Source organism: Amblyraja radiata, chromosome 6 (genome assembly GCF_010909765.2).
Source record: "Amblyraja radiata isolate CabotCenter1 chromosome 6, sAmbRad1.1.pri, whole genome shotgun sequence".
NCBI classification, from domain to species: Eukaryota; Metazoa; Chordata; class Chondrichthyes; order Rajiformes; family Rajidae; genus Amblyraja; species Amblyraja radiata.
The window spans coordinates 8957370-8976351 of NC_045961.1; the positions used below are offsets into that span (position 1 = coordinate 8957370).

Consider the following 18982-nt stretch of genomic DNA (forward strand, 5'->3'; position numbering starts at 1 on the left):
TCCTCCTCGCAGTTCACACTGCCACCCAGCTTTGTGGCATCTGCAAATTTGTACATCAAGCGAACACCAGCAGACTCAGGAACAGCTTCTTCCCCTCTGCAATCAGGCTTCTGAACGGTCCTTCCATGAGCTAGGGTACTGTCCCATTCACCTCCACCCCGTTGCGGACATTGGACTTTGTCTCTGGAACTGATGCGCTACAATGCTGAGAACTATATTCTGCACTCTGTATCTTGCCCTTTGCTCGACCTGTTGTACTTGAGTTGAACGTGATTGCATTTATGTGTGGTATTATCTAATCTAGCATGCAGAACAATACTATTCACTGTACCTCGAAACACGTGGCATTAATAAACTTCAATCTAAGTTTTGGCCGCTTCTCGAAATGCATGGAAACTTATAACTGGACATTGGTTTTCACCGTCTGTGTGTTTAGGTATGGTCATCACATCTCCAGAACCTCTTACTTTAAATGTTACGACCCTGCTACAATTAAGAAAATCTTTGAACGGCTTCGGAACTATGAGACGGAAAGTCAGTACCCTTGTCTCTGTGGCTCATTTGAAATTTTGCACATCAGGGATGTAACCACTGGATTTGACAGCAGCCAACCCAATAATAAGTCGGTAAGCTTAAATCGTTTCTCATATCTCACCCCCTGGTCTATTTCTATGCAGCAATCTTACCAGCATTGGTTTTGCAAGCGGCGTTATTTAGAATGCTAGATAACTATGAAGGATGGCTGCAGCGGTAGAGTTGCTGCCTTACAGCCCTTGCAGCGCCGGAGACCCGGGTTCCATCCTGACTACGGGCGCTGTCTGTACGGAGTTTGTACCTTCTCCCCGTGACCCGCATGGGTTTTCCCCGAGATCTTCGGTTTCCTCCCACACTCCAAAGAAGTACAGGTTGTAGGTTAATTGGCTTGGTATAAATATAAATTGTCCCTAGTGGGTGTAGGATTGTGTTAGTGTGCGGGGATCGCTGGTCGGTGCGGACTCGGTGGGCCGAAGGGCCTGTTTCCGCGCTGTATCTCTAAACTAAACCAAACTAGACTCTGAAAGCCCAAGATCAAGGACCAGTCTCACCCCGTCCACTCCCTCGTCTCCCCCTGATCACTCCCTCTTCTCCCCTCTCCCATCGGGCAAGAGGTACAGAAGTGTGAAAACGAACAAACACCTCCAGATTCAGGGACAGTTCCTTCCCACCTGTTATCAGGTAACTGAACCATCCTCTCACCTACAAGAGAGCGGTCCTGACCTCCCATCTACCTCATTGGAGACCCTGGGACTATCTTTAATCGGACTTTATTCCCTTTACCATGTATCTGTACATTGTGGACGACATATATTGTATTTCTGCTGATTGGATAGCACGCAACAGAAAAACACGTGACAATAATAAACTAAACTGAACTAATCACATTGAGGTAAGTAACTCATACAACATGGGAAGAGGCCCTTCAGCCCAACCTGCCCGTGTTGGCCCAGCTAGTCCTATTTGCCTGCATTTGATCCATACCGCTGCAAACCGTAGCGGTATGGATCAAAGAGTCTAGGGCTAGAGGTCATAGCCTCAGAATTAAAGGACGTTCTTTTAGCAAGGAGATGAGGAGACATTTCTTTAGTCAGAGGGTGGTGAATCTGTGGAATTCTTTGCCACAGAAGGCTGTGGAGGCCAAGTCAGTGGATATGTTTAAGGCAGAGACAGATAGATTCTTGATTAGTACGGGTGTCAGAGGTTATGGGGAGAAGGCAGGAGAATGGGGTTCGGAGGGAGAGATAGATCGGCCATGATTGAATGGCGGAGTAGACTTCATGGGCCAAATGGCCTAATTCTACTACTATCACTTATGACCTTATGACCAAACTGGTAAACAGGAGTATCACTTATGACCTTATGACCAAACTGGTAAACAGGAGATCCTGAGTTCGTATATCAGCGGTGCCTGCAAGGCAAAGAATATTTTGGCTTTGAGAGGGTGGAGTCAGAGTCGAAGGTGGACACAAAAAGCTGGAGTAACTCAGCGGGTTAGGCAGCATCTCTGGAGAGAAGGGTCTCGACCTGAAACATCCCCCATTCCTTCTCTCCAGTGATGCTGCATTGTTCCCATGCTGACCCTACTTCCTTTGATGCCATTAACTGCTGAAAATGTATTGCCTTGTCTATTTCATTTCCACAATCACATACTACCTCACTTTTCTTTTCCACACCTCTCCTAGGATCGCAGTGGTGTATATACCTGGGAGAGCTTTGCATGCAGTTCCCTCTCACTGTCTGTTTGTGGTGAACACTCACTCGCTCTGTGAAGCCCCCCGGATCCACACACGTGGGTGGACCCTTGCTTCCTCCCTCCCCCCTGCCACCCTGCCTCCCTTCTGCACCCTTCTGCAGTTGTACAAAGCCCTAGTGAGACCACATCGGAGTATTGTGTGCAATTTTGGTCCCCTAATTTTAGGAAGGACATTCTTGCTATTGAGCGAGGAACAAGGCTAATTCCCGGGATGGCGGGACTGTCATATGCTGAGAGAATGGAGCGGCTGGGCTTGTACACTCTGGAGTTTGGAAGGATGAGAGGTTATCTCATTGAAACATATAAGATTGTTAAGGGCTTGGACACACTAGAGGCAGGAAATATGTTCCCGATGTTGGGGGAGTCCAGAACCAGGGGCCACAGTTTAAGAATAAGGAGTAAGCCATTTAGAACGGAGATAGGAACGGGGTACTGATTGGGGATGATCAGCCATGATCACATTGAATGGCGGTGCTGGCTCGAAGGGCCGAATGGCCTACTCCTGCACCTATTGTCTATTGGCTCCTACACTGCTCCCTGCCCCTCCCCCCCTCTCCCTCCTTCCCACGTTGCTCACAGCTGCAAGAATGTTCCCAACATCGGCACCTCACACTCACACCTCAACTCGTTCTCAGTCTCGTGCACGATTCTCACACCCCGAGTCTTCGGGTCACGCCGCACGCACATGCAGAATTCAGTGACATGAAGAAGGCTGCGTTAGAAAGAGGTGGCTTGCTGCTGCAAATAGGTGTCTGGTTCACACTGTTTGATGCCTGGAAGGAATTTGGGCCCAGAATATTGGAATCACACAGAAAGCCCATCAATGCTACTTCTTCCTTATTTTGGATCCGTCACAGAGACTTACAGCACGGAAACAGGCCCTTCGGCCCAACTTGCCCGCACCGGCCAACATGTCCCATCTACACTAGTTCCACCTACTTTGCAGGAAGATTGTTCCCGATGTTGGGGAAGTCCAGAACAAGGGGTCACAGTTTAAGGATAAAGGGAAAATCTTTTAGGACCGAGATGAGGAAAACTTTTTTCACACAGAGAGTGGTGAATCTGTGGAATTCTCTCCCGCAGAAGGTAGTTGAGGCCAGTTCATTGGCTATATTTAAGAGGGAGTTAGATGTGGCCCTTGTGGCTATAGGGATCAGGGGGTATGGAGAGAAGGCAGGTACAGGATACTGAGTTGGATGATCAGCCATGATCATATTGAATGGCGGTGCAGGCTCAAAGGGCCGAATGGCCTACACCTGCACCTATTTTCTATGTTTCTATGTTTGGTCCAAATCACTCCAAACCTGACCTATCCATCTAACTGTTTCTTAAACATTGGGATAGTCCCAGCCTCAACTACCTCCTCTGGCAGCTTGTTCCATACACCCACCACATTTTGCGTAAAAAGGTTACCCCTCCTATTATTCCTATTAAATCTTTTCCCCTTCACCTTAAACCTATATCCTCTGGTCCTCAATTCATCTATTCTGGGCAAGAGACTCTGTGCATCTACCCGATCTATTCCTCTCATGATTTTATACACCTCAATTAGATCACCCCTCATCCTGCCCTCCAAGGAATAGAGACCCAGCCTGCTCAACCTCTCCCTATAGTTCAGACCCTCTAGTCTTGGCAACATCCTCGTAGATCTTCTCTGAACCCTTTCCAGCTTGACAATATCTTTCCAATAACATTGTGCCCAGAACTGAATACAATACTCTAAATGCGGTCTCACCAACGTCTTATACAACTGCAACATGACCTCCCAACTTCTATACTCAATACTCTGATTGATGGCCAATGTACCAAAAGCTACCTGCGACTTGAACTTCAAGGAACCATGCACCTGCACTCCTAGATCCCTCTGCTCTACAACACTCCCCAGAGGCCTACCATTCACTGTGTAGGTCCTGCCCTTGTTAGACTTCCCAAAATGCATCATATCACACTTCTCTGTATTAAATTCCCTCCACCTGGCCAATCGATCCAGATCCTGCTGCAATCGTTCACAACCATCTTCACTATCTGCAAAACCACTCACTTTTGTATCATCTGCCAATTTGCTAATCTTGCCCTGTATGTTCTCATCCAAATCATTGATGTAGATGACAAACAGTAATGGGCCCAACACCGAACCCTGAGGCACACCACCAGTCACAGGCCTCCAGTCCGAGAAGCAACCTTCCACCATCACCCTCTGCTTTCTTCCATGGAGCCAATTTGCTATCCATTCAGCTATCTCTCCTTGGATCCCTTGCAATCTAACCTTCCAGAGCAGCTTGCCATGTGAAACTTTGTTGAATGCTTTGCTCAAATCCATACATACAACATCTACAGCTCTGCCCTCATCAGCCTCTGTTTCCATGTTGTATGATTCTGACTCTCAATCCTTCTCAGATTATTGTAAAAAAGAACTTGCCCTGCACCTCCTTTAAACCTTGGCCCGCTCACCTTAGAGCAACAGAAGAGAACTAAAAGGGCAATACAGGGAGAAAATATGAAGTACGAAGATAAGATAGCCAAGAATATAAAGGAGGATAGTAAAAGCTTCTTTAGATATGTGAAGAGGAATAAATTAGTTAAGACAAATGTGGGTCCCTTGAAGACAGAAACAGGTGAATTTATTATCGGGAACAAGGAAATGGCAGACGAGTTGAACAGGTACTTTGGTTCTGTCTTCACTAAGGAGGACACAAACAATCTTCCTGATATAGTAGGGGACAGAGGACTTAGGGTTACGGAGGAACTGAAGGAAATTCATAATTGGGGAGGAAATTATGTTGGATAGACTGATGGGACTGAAGGATGATAAATCCCCAGGGCCTGATGGTCTGTATCCCAGGGTACTTAAGGAAGTGGCTCTAGAAATCGTGGATGCATTGGTGATAATTTTCCAATGTTCTATAGATTCTGGATCAGTACGTTTGGATTGGAGGGTAGCTAATGTTATCCTACTTTTTGAGAAAGGAGGGAGAGAGAAAACAGGGAATTATAGACCTATTAGCCTGACATTGTGGTGTGGAAGATGCTGGAGTCAATTATAAAAGATGAAATAGCAGCACATTTGGATAGCAGTAACAGGATCGGTCCGAGTCCGCATGGATTTACGAAGGGGAAATCATGCTTGACTAATCTTCTGGAATTTTTTGAGGATGTAACAAGTAAAATGGACAAGGGAGAGCCAGTGGCTGTAGTGTACCTGGACTTTCAGAAATCATTTGATAAGGTCCCACATAGGAGATTAGTGGGCAAAATTAGAGCACATGGTATTGGGGATAGGGTACTGACATGGATAAATTGGTTGGCAGACAGGAAACAAAGAGTAGGGATTAACGGGTCGCTTTCAGAATAGCAGGCAGTGACTAGTTGGGTGCTGGGACTGCAGCTATTTACAATATACATTAATGATTTAGATGAAGGGATTAAAAGTAACATTAGCAAATTTGCAGATTTCACAAAGCTGGGTAGCAGTGTGAGCTGCAAAGAGGATGCTATGAGGATGCAGGGTGACTTGGACAGGTTGGGTGAGTGGGCAGATGCATGGCAGATGTAGTTTAATGTGGATAAATGTGAGGTTATCCACTTTGGTGGCAAGAACAGGAAGGCAGATTATTATCTAAATGATGTCAAGTTAGGAAAAGGGGAAGTACAACGTGATCTGGTTGTCCTTGTACTTCAGTCACTGAAAGTAAGCATGCAGGTACAGCAAGCAGTGAAGAAAGCTAATGGCATGTTGGCCTTCATAACAAGAGGAGTTGAGTCTAGGAGCAAAGAGGTCCTTCTGCAGTTGTACAGGGCCCTGGTGAGACAACACCTGGAGTATTGTGTGCCGTTTACGTCTCCAAATTTGGGGAAGGACATTCTTGCTATTGAGGGAGTGCAGCGTAGGTTTGCAAGGTTAATTCCCGGGATGGCGGGACTGTCATATGCTGAGAGAATGGAGCAGCTGGGCTTATATACACTGGAAGGATGAGAGGATATTTATTGAAACATAAGATAATCAGCCATGATCACAATAAATTAAACTAAACCAATATGTAGAAACAAAGAACTGCAGCTGCTGGTATGTATCAAAGATAGGCACAAAGTGCTGGGGTAATTTAACGGATCAATAGACAATAAGTGGAATAGACAATAGGCCGAATGGCCTACTCCTGCACCTATTGTCTATTGACCCGCTAAATTACTCCAGCACTTCGTGTCTAACTTTAATATATATCAGCATCTGCAGTTCTTTGTTTCTACATGTTGGTTTAGTTTAGTTTATTGTCACATGTACCAATGTACAGTGAAAAGCCTTTTTGTTGCGTGCTATCCAGTCAGTGGAAAGACCACACATGATTATCTTAAGGCTCTCGACCCGAAACGTCACCCATTCCTTCTCTCCAGTGATGCTGCCTGTCCCACTGTGTCTATCTTCAGTTTAAACCAGCATCTGCAGTTCCTTCCTACTCCTACATGATTACAGTCAAGTCGTCCACATTGTACAAATACAGGATAAAGGGAATAATGTTTAGGGTCACGCTTTGATTCATCCACCCCGGGAAAAAAGGTTGTGACTGTCTCCCCTATCTATGTGAAGGAAGGAACTGCAGATGCTGGTTTAAATCGAAGAAAGACACAAAAACCTGGAGTAACTCAGCGGGACAGGCAGCATGTCTGCAGAGAAAGAATGGGTGACGTTTCGGATCGAGACCCTTCTTCCCCTATCTTTTTTTAGCTTTTTGTTTAGTTTAGAGATACAGCGCGGCAATAGGCCCTTTCAGCCCACCGGGTCTGCGCCAACCAGCGATCCCCGCACACTAACACTATCCTTCACCCACTAGGGACAATTTTTGCATTTACCAAGCCAATTAACCTACAAACCCGGATGTCTTTGGAGTGTGGGAGGAAACTGAAGATCTCTGAGAAGACCCACGCAGGTCACGGGGAAACGGTATAAACTCCGTACAGACAGCGCCCGTCGTCAGGATCGAACCCTGGTCTCCGGCGCTGCTTTCGCTGTAAAGCAGCGACTCTACCGCTGCGCCACCGTATGATGTTGTGCTGGAGCCAGTTGCCCCGGCTGTAATTGATCCCTTTCCCCACTAGGTGCTGCCGGTGAGCAGGAGCAGCCAGATGATCACCTTCACCTTCCTCAACGGGTGTGTGTCCACACTGAGAGCCAGCGGCACTGAGCCCAAGATCAAATACTACGCCGAGTTCTGCGCCCCGCCAGGTCAGAGGTCAGTGCCACCACCGATCGGTTGCTTGCGTGGATCGTGTGTGAAGGAACTGCAGATCCTGCCCCTGGAGAGAAGGAACGGGTCCGGGACCCTTCTGCAGATACCCATGTGTAGTCTTTACACTGACTGGACAGGAAAGGTGTTGTCAAGCTTGAAAGGGTTCAGAAAAGATATACTAGGATGTTGCCAGGACCAGTGGGTGTGAGCTATAGGGAGAGGATGAGTAGGCTGGGTCTCTATTCCATGGAGCGCAGGAGGATGAGGGGAGATCTTATAGAGGTGTACAAAATCATGAGAGGAATAGATCGGGTAGATGCACATGAGAGGAATAGATTGGGTAGAGTCTTTTACCCAGAGTAGGGGAATCGAGGACCAGAGAACATAGGTTCAAGATGAAGGGGGAAAGATTTAATAGGAATCCGAAGGGTAACTATTTCACACAGAGGGTGGTGGGTGTATGGAACAAACTGCCAGAGGAGGTAGTTGAGGCTGGGACTATCCCATCGTTTAAGAAATAGTTAGACAGGTACATGGATAGGACAGGTTTGGAGGGATATGGGCCAAATGTGGGCAGGTGGGTCTGGTGTTGCTGGGACATGCTGGTCGGTGTGGGCAAGTTCGGTCGAAGGGCCTGTTCCCACGCTGTATCTCCCTGTGACCGTCCCCACTGTATCATCTCCCAGTCCCCTCCCAGTCAGAATTGTACTCGCTTCCTCTGGTAGCTCGTTCCAGACATGGACCACCCTCTCCGTGAAAAAGTTGCCTCGCAATGCCGTGCTTAAACCACTTCCTTCCCACTTTAAGCCTGTGCCTTATAGTTTTAGAGATACAGCGCAGAAACAGGCCCTTCGGCCCACCGAGTCCACGCCAACCAGCGATCCCCGCATATTAACACTATCCTACACACACTAGGGACAATTTACATTTATACAAGGCCAAATAACGTACATACCTGTACGTCTTTGGAGTGTGGGAGGAAACTGAAGATCTCGGATAAAACCCACGCGGTCACGGGGAGAACGTACAAACTCCGTACAGACAGCACCTGTAGTCGGGATGGAACCCGGGTCCCTGGCGCTGCAAGGCAGCATCTCTACCCGCTGCGCCACCGTGTCTCCCTCCCATAGTTTGGGAGACCTCCCAAGTGGTCACAGGGAGAACGTACAAAATGCGCAGGACCGCTCTCTAGTTGGTGATAGGATGGTCCAGTTGCCTGACAACAGGCTGTGGAAAAAGACTGAGTGTTCACTTTAACTCTGCATATTTTATGTACGGTACGCAATACAAAAGAATTTCATGGTGACATGTCACATGATAATAAAGTGTCATTCATTTAATTATTCATTCATAAAATCCTAAAAATTCAAAAAATCCTAGCCTATCCAACCTCTTCCTACAGCTCTGACAATAGACAATAGGTGCAAGAGTAGGCTATTCGGCCCTTTGAGCCAGCACCACCATTCAATGTGATCATGGCTGATCATCCCCAATCAGTGCCCCATTCCTGCCTTCTCCCCATATCCCCTGACTCTGCTATCTTTAAGAGCCCTATCTAGTTCTCTCTTGAAATTATCCAGAGAACCGGCCTCCACCGTGGCAGAGAATTCCACAGACTCACAACTCTCTGGGTGAAAAAGTGTTTCCTCGTCTCCGTTCTAAATGGCTTGCCCCTTATTCTTAAACTGGGGCCCTGGTTCTGGACTCCCCCAACAACGGGAACATGTTTCCTGCCTCCAGCGCGTCCAAACCCTTAGCAATCTTATATGTTTCAATGAGATCCACTCTCATCCTTCTCACCTCCAGAGTGTACAAGCCCAACCGCTCCATTTTCTCAGCACATGACAGTTGCAGCATCCTGTGGGGAATGCCAGCTCAGGCCCTCATGTCCTGGCAACATCCACGTAAAAATCCTCCAGCATTTTGCGATTTGTCCCAGATTCCAGCCTCTTTCATTCATTGTTCTTTATCTCAATAGACAATAGGTGCAGGAGTAGGCCATTCGGCCCTTCAAGCCAGCACCGCCATTCAATATGATCATGGCTGATCATCCACAATTAGTACCCCGTTCGTGCCTTCTCCCCATATCCCTTGATTCCTTTAGCCCGAAGAGCTAAATCTAACTCTCTCCTGAATACATCCAGTGAACCGGCCTCCACTGCTTTCTGTGGTAGAGAATTCCACAGATTCACAACTCTCTCGGGGGAAAGTGTTTCCTCGACTTGCAGACAAATGGCTTCTCTCCTTTCTATCCAGTGACACGGCCCACCTGGAGGAAGAGCTGAACAGACTGATCGATGCGCTGGTCAAACACTTCCTCGAGCCGGAGAAGAACGGCCTGATCGCCCGCGTTTAAAGATGCTACTGCCGTAACCAGAGCGTGTGTGGCGTTGGAGCGAGAGAGTGAGAGAGTGAGAGAGCGAGAGAGAGAGAGTGAGCGAGAGATAGAGAGAGAGAGAGAGAGAGAGAGCGAGAGCCTGTGGGGAATGCCAGCAGACCAGTGTGCTCTGAAGCAGAGATGAAGAGGGCGATACACTGCCGATGCTGTGTGCGTGTCAACTCTGTCCCCAGGGTGAGGGGGGTGAACAATGAGCCCGGCTTTAATCCAGAGTAGATGTATGGCCCGTTTGCTAGGAAGTTCTTGTCACTCGCTCCCTGCCTCTGGTGTCTCCTACTGCGGTGCTGGACATTTATTCACTGGATCCTGCTGCATTTGTCTGATGTAAACACCACTGCAAACAGAATCCTTCCGTGCTGCAGGCTAACGTTGGAGGCACGGGGAACTGCAGGTGCTGGAAGATCTTGCATAGAAAGCAAAGTGCTGGCGTTAGCTCAGCGGGTCAGGCAGCATCTGTGGAGGACAGGGTTAGGTGACACTTTGGGTCTTCAGACGTGAAAGGGTCCCGGAGGTGAAACATGGCCCATTCTTGTCCTCCATGGATTCTGCCTGAGCCACTGAGTTACTCCAACGCATTGCGTTCCCATCAGTGTTCTGTGTTGTGGGGACTTGGTCAGCAGGTGCCAGGGACCTGTCCGGGGCTGTACAGGTGTGCTGGTATGCAAGAGTACAGATGTGCAGGCATACAGATGTGCAAGTGTACAGATGTGCAGGTGTACAGGTATGCAGGCATACAGGTGTACAGGCATACAGGTTTGGTTTCTCCTCCCTCTCTGCTCAAACATTTCCTGCACATTAACACCCAGGGACGCTGCTCAACATGCCGAGTTTCTCCAGCCATTTGTTTGTTGCCCTGCATGCCAGTTTTTGTGGAGTCTTTTGGCGTAACTGAATGGGGGTGGAGAGAGACTCGCGGCGAAACAACTCGCCAGCCCTCCCCAACTGCGGAGGTCACAGGCCCAGCCTCTTGTCACCTTAGACAGACACGAAATGCTGCAGTAACTCAGCGGGATAGGCAGCATCTGCGGAGAGAAGGAATGAGTGACCATTCGGGTCGAGACCCTTCTTCAGTCTGAAGACATCTCAGTCCTTCTCTCCAGATATGCTGCTTGTCCTGCTGAGTTCCTCCAGCATGTTGTGTCTGTCTATGATTTAAACCAGCATCTGCAGTTCCTGGCCCCCGTTCATCCCACTGCTACAGACGGGCTTCTGTGCAAGGGTAGTGGTGATGGTGGGAGTGAGGGAACCCTCCGGCCAGTCGCTCTGGCATATACACGGCCGGCCCTCTCGCCCCTTGGATCACCAAAGATCGCCCAGACAGGCGTTACACTTTACCGATGCCCTGCCATCGACCTGTGGCGGCAGTGTGGAGACAGGGAGCCAGGGGCTTGTGTGCGTGCGTGACCTGTGCTAGGGTGATCCATGCACAGGTGTGTGTTTGCCTGTCTGAATGAGCGTGTCTGAGAGGCCATGCACCTGTGCGTGTGTGTTTGAACGCACATCTGTGTGTTAGAGTGTGTGCACGCGTGTGTGTGCGCACTAGTGTTTGTGTACAAGCTTGTTTGTGTGTACATGCTTGTACGTGTGTGTGTACATGCATGTACGTGTATGTGTGTGCACGCTTGTGTGTGAGCACTACTTCAAGTATTATTGCTGGCAGGAGTGACTGCAGCAGAGACCGGTGAAGACTCTGACAACGACCCTGCATTGTCTTGTCCCTGTCTGATCATTTGAGGCTGAAGCATTTTGCCAAAGGTTTAAGAGGATATATTTAGTGTATTTATTGCATTTGGATAAACTGTAAGTCTTAATTTGCACTTGAAAACTTTTATTTTAGTATCTGCAGAACTGAGATGTGATTATTTTGTGCTTTAATTCAGTAAACTATAGTCTCCTTTATTTATCAAGAGAGCAGCATTGCTGTGGTCTGGGCAGTGGTGACTCTGGATCCTAGTCTGTGCTGTATGAGCTGACTGCAGCCAGTTTAGCTGCGGCAATCTGGCTGATGAAAGGTCTTCGTTTCCCTCCAGATGCTGACTGACCCGTGAGTATTTCCGGAATTTTCTTTTGTGTTTTTATCTCAGATATCCATAGTATTATGAAGAAGATAGACACAAAATGCTGGAGTAACTCAGCGGGACAGGCAACATCTCTGGAGAGAAGGAAAAGGGTGACGTTTCGGGTCGAGACCCTTCTTCAGACTGAGCTCAAGCAGACGCAATGTGTAGGAAGGAACTGCAGATGCTGGTTTACACCGAAGATAGTCACAAAATATTAGAGTAACTCAGCGGGACAGGCGGCATCTCTGGAGAGAAGGGATGGGTGACGTCTCTGAAGAATGGTCTCCACCCAAAATGCCACCCATCCCTTCTCTGCAGAGATGCTGCCTGTCCCGCTGAGTTACTCCAGCACTTTGTGTCGGTGTAAACCAGCATCTGCAGTTCTTTCCTACACATTAATCCTCTCCCCCTCACCAATCCCAGGAATTATTCCTCTTTTCCATTATTCCCAGGAATCAACGTTCTCCCTGACCATCCCCAGAACTCAGAACCCTTTCGAACCAAATGTGTTGGGAAAGGAACTGCAGACACTGGTTTAAACAAGCCAAAGACAGACACAAAATGCTGGCGTAACTCAGCGGGACAAGCAACATATCTGGAGAGAAGGAATGGGTGATGTTTCAGGTCGAGCTCCTTCTAGAAGAGGGTCTCAGTCGGAAGAAGGGTCTCGAACTAAAAAGGTCGCCCATTCCTTGCTGTCTGTCCCACTGAGTTACTCCAGCATTTTGTGTCTATCCAGGATCTATCACTTTGCCATCAACAACAGTGCTCCCCAGTTCCCTAAAATCCATCCATCCCCTGTGCGAGGTCTTCAGTCCTTCATCGGTGCCTGGGGTTCTGGACAGATCATGTGATAGTAGTGGAATTATGCCATTCAGCCTATCAAGTCTACTCCGCCATACAATCATGGCTGATCCTCCTAACCCCATTCTCCTGCCTTCTCTCCAAAACCTCTGACACCCGTACTAATCAAGAATCTATGTATCTCTGCGTTGAAAATATCCACTGACTCGGCCTCCGCAGCCTTCTGTGGCAAAGAATTCCACAGATTCACCACCCGGTGAGTAAAGAAATTCCTCCTCATCTCCTTTCCTGACAGTTGTGACTCCTCCCACAAACGTGGTCCAAAGGTTTGTTGGCATCTTCAGGACTGTTTCATCACTGGTCCAACCGGGGCAAGGTTGTTTTTAACAAGCTGTGTACCGCATGTTAAAAATAACGCCACGCTAAAAGTTAGATGGTCGAAATGGGATCCATCCCCCCGAAACAATCACTGAACCAGGGTCATTTTTAATTTGGCACATCCTGACCCTGTGTGTTGTAGAAGATGGTCGCAAAATGCTGGAGTAACTCAGCGGGTCAGGCAGACACCATCTCTGGAGAACATGTATAGGTGACTTTTCTGGTCAAGACCCTTCTCCAGAGATGCTGACTGGCCCGCTGAGTTAGTCCAGTACTTTGGTCCAGTTTATCTTTGGTATAAACCAGCATCTGCAGTTTGTTGCTCCTACCAGCGTGTTGTGTGTTCCTGCCCTTCACTCCAAGAGCATCCTCAATGGCAGCAACATGCACTCGTTCATCGGTCAACCTACATTTCAGACCCTCTCTGCTGGTGGAATCCTCCACGTTAACGTCAGCATATTCCAACAAGAGAAGCAAGCCCTCGCTCCCCTGTCGAAACCCCTTCAACTCCCATGCGACTGTGATGTGAATTTGTTCACCCCATTTTTGGCACAGCTGGTCCTCCCCATCACCTGCCCTTGAGTATTACATTCTACAGGGAAATATAACAAAACATTTTCACAGAATTCATCATTTATTGAGCTTTAACTAAGTACTTTTGCGATTTAAATAAAACAAACAGCGAGTGTATGAAAGCAAGGAAGTTGAAACCTCCCACAAACATCTTCAGCATCTGGTGGGCTTCAGCCTGAGCCTCTAGAGATTCACAAGAGTCTTTGATTGTATTCCCCCCCCCCCCCCCCCCCCATGCCCATCCAAGGTCTACTCCGCCATGCCTCAGGGGCAAGAGTTTCTCATTCAACATTATTAATTTTCCAATTCCCAACGTCATTAATAACAGAGGTCTTATCTTTGGATAAAATCTGAAGAAGGGTCTCGACCCGAAATGTCGCCTATTCCCTTCGCTCCATAGGTGCCACCCGCTGAGTTTCTCCAGCATTTTTGTCCACCTTCTTATCTTTGGACATCAGTAGAAAACCCGCTGTGTTGCTCTGCAGTGATTTCCAATCCTGGTTCTATGAATCGGGGAGAGGGGGGGGGGGGGGGGGACTTCATTCAGTCTGCACCCAGATCTGTGAGTTGAAATAGTTTCGGTTCGGGAAGTGGAGACTTTTCATTTAAGTTTGATTTTTTATTTTTTTATTTTGTGTGTGTCTTTTTGCTATTAATTTTCTTGGGGTTTGAGTTGACTGCTTACTAAGTCCACAGACTCTCTCAGCACAGACTTCCAGAGTTCCATGCCATGTTTCGTCTGTTACTTTTTTTTTAAATTCAAAATGTATTTTCATAGTAATTTATTTGAGAACTTTAAATAGAGGGAGGAGCAATAATATTGAAGTATTTGGATGCCTTGCACTTTGTGAAATGCCGATTAACTCTTTTGTTCTGTGACACACCGGGTTGTGTGAAAGGTGTTCTCATCATCGACCAAGCCTGCTGGAGATTGTTGCAGCACCTCTGGCTTGTTTAAGATGCTGGAAAAATCGAAGGTAGACTAAAATGCTGGAGAAACTCCGCAGGTGAGTTTCTCCAGCATTTTTGTCTACCTCTGGCTTGTTGGTGCATTGGCAAAGACAAACACTGTGTAGATGCTGCTTACTTTGTTGCCCTTGCTGCTGCGATCCAATGTTGGACAGCAGATCACTTTACTCACCAACTTCATCACCGCGTGTTGGAGTCGGGAAGGGGCCGGCGGTGAATTGGGAACGCCCGACTCCGGTTCACCTGTCCACGTTCGGATTCAAGGGCGTGGAATCGCTGGGAAGCGTTCACCTTTGCAAATCCGCAGCCACCCACGAGAAATGGATGCTGAACGTCGACAGGGCGGCGTTGTGCGAGCTGGAGCCGCTGCCTGGAAGTCGGCTTTGCACCACCCGACATCAGCTGCTACCGCGGCACCCAGAGCGGACTGGAGCTGAGGTGTCTATGTGAGATAGTTGCACTGTGCAACCTCTGCTGGGGTTCCCGTGCATCTGGCTCTGACAGTGTTATTGCCTCATGGCTTCTGCCCCTTGACCGTGAGCTTTTGTGATGATTTTCTCCTCTTCCCACACTACCCTCACCTCCAGGGCTAATATTTCAAGAGCCACACAGGAGAGTGGGGTCGATGCAAACTCAACTATGTCCATTTAGGTTTTAATTTTGTTGTGCGCCTGCATTTGCAGCTACATCAATGTGGCGCCTGAGATATGGAAAGAGTTTGCAATGTATCTGTGGTGATGAAGCCCCCTCCATCTTTCCCTTCCCCCCGTCAACCTCTCTTCCCTCCTCTGGCTTCACAATATCCACCTCTTCTATCCATGTCACACCTTTTTGCATTTGCATTTCTGGCCTTTCTCCAACCATCTGACAATCAACCCCCCCCCCCCTCCACTCATCACCTGTATCCACCTATCACTCGCAAGGGTTTATCCTGCCTCTCCACTCTTCCAGCTTTCTTACCCCAGACTGCAATCAGTCTGAAGAAGGGTCCCGACCCAAAACATCACCTTTCCATCTTCTCCAAAGATGCTGCCCGACCAGCTGAGTTACTCCAGCACTCTGTGTCATGTTCTTGTATAAGCCAGCACCTGCAGTAGTTTGTGTCTCCCACAGCTTCCATCCTGACCTCTCCCACACTTGGCCCCTTTCTACCCACACGTTCACTCTCTCTAGAAATCAGCGTGCTTTACAATCGAGGCTTGCTGCACCATCCCGTTCCCATCCGGCCTTCCCTTCTGTTGTCCAACCTCCGTTGTCCAATCCCACAGATTGTTGATCCTGCCACTTCCTGTTTCCTTTTGACCTCGGCAGTGACCTGTGTTGTTCTATTACAAAGATTAATGTTTTTTTGGGGGGGCTCTATGAATATGAACATTCAAATGATTAAATCGGTGGATTTAAAATGTTCGTTCTCGTGCCAAGAGAGGGGACGGTCTTTCGATAAGCTGTATTTCTTGTGTTCGGTGTTGGTATATTTATTTATGAATTAAAGTCTATATTAAAAAAAAGTGACGTCTGACTTTTGCTTTACGAGGATGTTGCCAGGACTAGAGGGTGTGAGCTACAAGGAGAGGTTGAGTAGGCTGGGACTCTATTCCATGGAGCACAAGAGGATGAGGGGTGATCTAAAAGAGGTGTATAAAATCATGAGAGGAATAGATCAGATAGATGCACAGAGTCTCTTGCCTAGAGTAGGTGAATCGAGGACCAGAGGACATAGGTTCAAGGTGAAGGGGAAAGGGTTTAATAAGATCCTGAGGGGTAACTTTTTCACACAGAGGGAGGTGGGTGTATGGAATGAGCTGCCAAAGGAGGTAGTTGAGGCTAGGACTATCCCAACGTTTAAGAAACAGTGGATAGGACAGGTTCGGAGGGATATGGACCAAGTGCAGGCAGGTGGGACTAGTATAGCTGGGACATGTTGGCCAGTGTAGGCAAGCTGGGCCGAAGGGCCTGTTTCTACGCTGTATCACTATCTCTCTCTGACTCTCTATTGCTGTGTCCACATCATGTGTTGTCTTGCGGTCAAGGGCTGCACGGTGGCGCAGTGGTAGAGTTGCTGCCTTACAGTACTTGCAACGCCAGAGACCCGGTTTCGATTCCGACTACTGGTGCTGTGTGTCCGGAGTTTGTACATTCTCTCCATAACCACGTGGGTTTTCTCTGAGATTTCCTCCCACACTCTAAAAACATACAGGTTTGTAGGTTAATTGGCTTGGTATGAATGGATAAATTGTTCATAGTCTGTGTAAGATAGTGTTAATGTGCGGGGATCGCTGGTCGGTGGGCCGAAGGGCCTGTTTCCGCGCTGTTTCTCTAAACTGAACTGAATATTAATCCGATATCTTTTCTGCCCCTAAACTGTGAATGGCCAGGTGCATGAGAGATGGAATATATTATAGTCATACTGTACGGAAACGCCCTTCGGCCCAACTCGTTTGTGGTCCATATCCCTCGAAACCTTTCCTATCCTTAAACCTGTCCACGTGTCTTTTGAAAGTGGTGATAGTACCTGCCTCAGCTACCTCCTCAGGCAGCTCGTTCCATATACCCACCACCCTCTGTGTGAAAAAGTTGCCCATCAGATTCATAAGGCTCAGCGGTAGAGCGACTGCCTTACAGCGCCAGAGACTCGGGTTCGATCCTGACCATGGGTGCTGTCTATACGGAATTTGTAAGTTCTCCCTGCGTGGGTTTTCTTGGAGACCTTTGATTTCCTCCCACACTCCAAAGACGTGTGGGTTTGTAGGTTAAATGGCTTGGTATAAAATGTAAAATTGTCCCTCGTGTGTGTTGGGTAGTGTTATTTTGCAAGGATCGCTGGTCAGTGCGGACTCGGTGGGCCGAAGGGCCTGAGGGGCAATCTGGGCCGAATGGTCTGTTTCCTTGCTATATGACTCTGTGCTGAGGATGCCAAATAATTTATTATTGTTGCGTGCACCGAGATACAATGAGAAGTTTTGTTAAAGGCGGCGGCTCGGAGGCGCAGCGGTAGAGTTCGATCCGGGTTCGATCCCGACTATGGGTGCCACCTGTACGGAGTTTGTACCTTCTCCCCGTGACCTGCGTGGGTCTTCTCCGAGATCTTCTGTTTCTTCCCGCACACCAATGACGCGCAGGTTTGTAGGTTAATTGGCTTGGTATAAATGTAAAAAATTTTATCCCTAGTGGGTGTAAGATTGTGTTAATGTGCGGGGATCGCTGGTCGGCGCGGACCCGATGGGCCAATGGGATAATCTTTTAACATTTACCAAGCCAATTAACCTACAAACCTGCGCGTCATTGGTGTGCGGGAAGAAACAGAAGATCTCGGAGAAGACCAACGCAGGTCACGGGGAGAAGGTACAAACTCCGTACAGGTGGCGCCCATGGTCGGGATCGAACCCGGGTCTCCGGCGCTGCATTCGCTGTAAGGCAGCAACTCTACCGCTGCGCCACCGTGACCGCCCAACTCTTCAATCCTTTTGTCTTACATCAGTTTCAGTTCAGTTTAGTTCACTGTCACGTGTACCGAGGTGCAGTGAAAAGCTTTTGCTTTTAAAGACAATGCATGATTACAATCCATGTACAATATACATTTACAGTGTATAGATACATGATAAGGGAATAACGTTTAGTGCAAGGTAAAGCCAGCAAAGTCCAATCAAGGAAAGTCAGGGGGTCATCAAAGAGGTTGGGCGTAGTTCAGCACTGCTCTATGGTTGTGGTAGGATGATTGTGAACCCAGACAGATGATGTTTCGGATTGAGACCCTTCTTCACATTGGTCTGTGTAATGGACTGGGCCACACCTACAATACTTTTTTTTGTGGTCTTGCATAAAGATGTTCCCAAACCGAGCTGTGATGCATCCCAACAGTATGCTTTCTATGGTGCATCTGTGGAAATTTGTAAGAGTCAGGAAGTAGAGGCATTGGTGTGCTTTCTTGGTCCACGACAGAGTGTTGGTAATATTAACACCAACAAAAGACTTGGAGGGATGCAGACCTAATACGGGCAAATGGGACTAGTACAGATTGGCATAGGGTTGGCATGAAGTCAAGAGTGTTTATTGTCATACGTCCCAGATGGAACAATGAAATTCTTACTTGCAGCAGCATAACACAATATGTAAACATAGTACTCTGTAAACAATATAATAAATGAGGGGGGGGGGAAAGTCTGAAGAAGGGTCTCGGCCTATTCCTTTTTTCCAGGGATGCAGTCTGACTCGCTGAGTTACTCCAGCTTTTTGTGTCTACAATCAATGGAGATATTCCAATTAAGTCCAGTGTTTGGACGTTTCTGAA

The 18982-nt window shown here is 47.9% G+C and overlaps 1 protein-coding gene across 1 annotated transcript in view; it reads left to right on the top strand.

The window, feature by feature from the left end:
• Nucleotides 1-11477, top strand: part of pgm2l1 (phosphoglucomutase 2 like 1) — a 90473-nt gene extending 78996 nt beyond the window's left edge. The window contains exons 12-14 of the mRNA XM_033022165.1: nt 437-626; nt 7382-7515; nt 9769-11477. Coding sequence (XP_032878056.1) covers nt 437-626; nt 7382-7515; nt 9769-9868 — 424 coding nt within the window. The 3' untranslated portion in view covers nt 9869-11477. The remainder of the gene's footprint in view (nt 1-436; nt 627-7381; nt 7516-9768) is intronic.
• Nucleotides 11478-18982: the final 7505 nt, after the last annotated feature.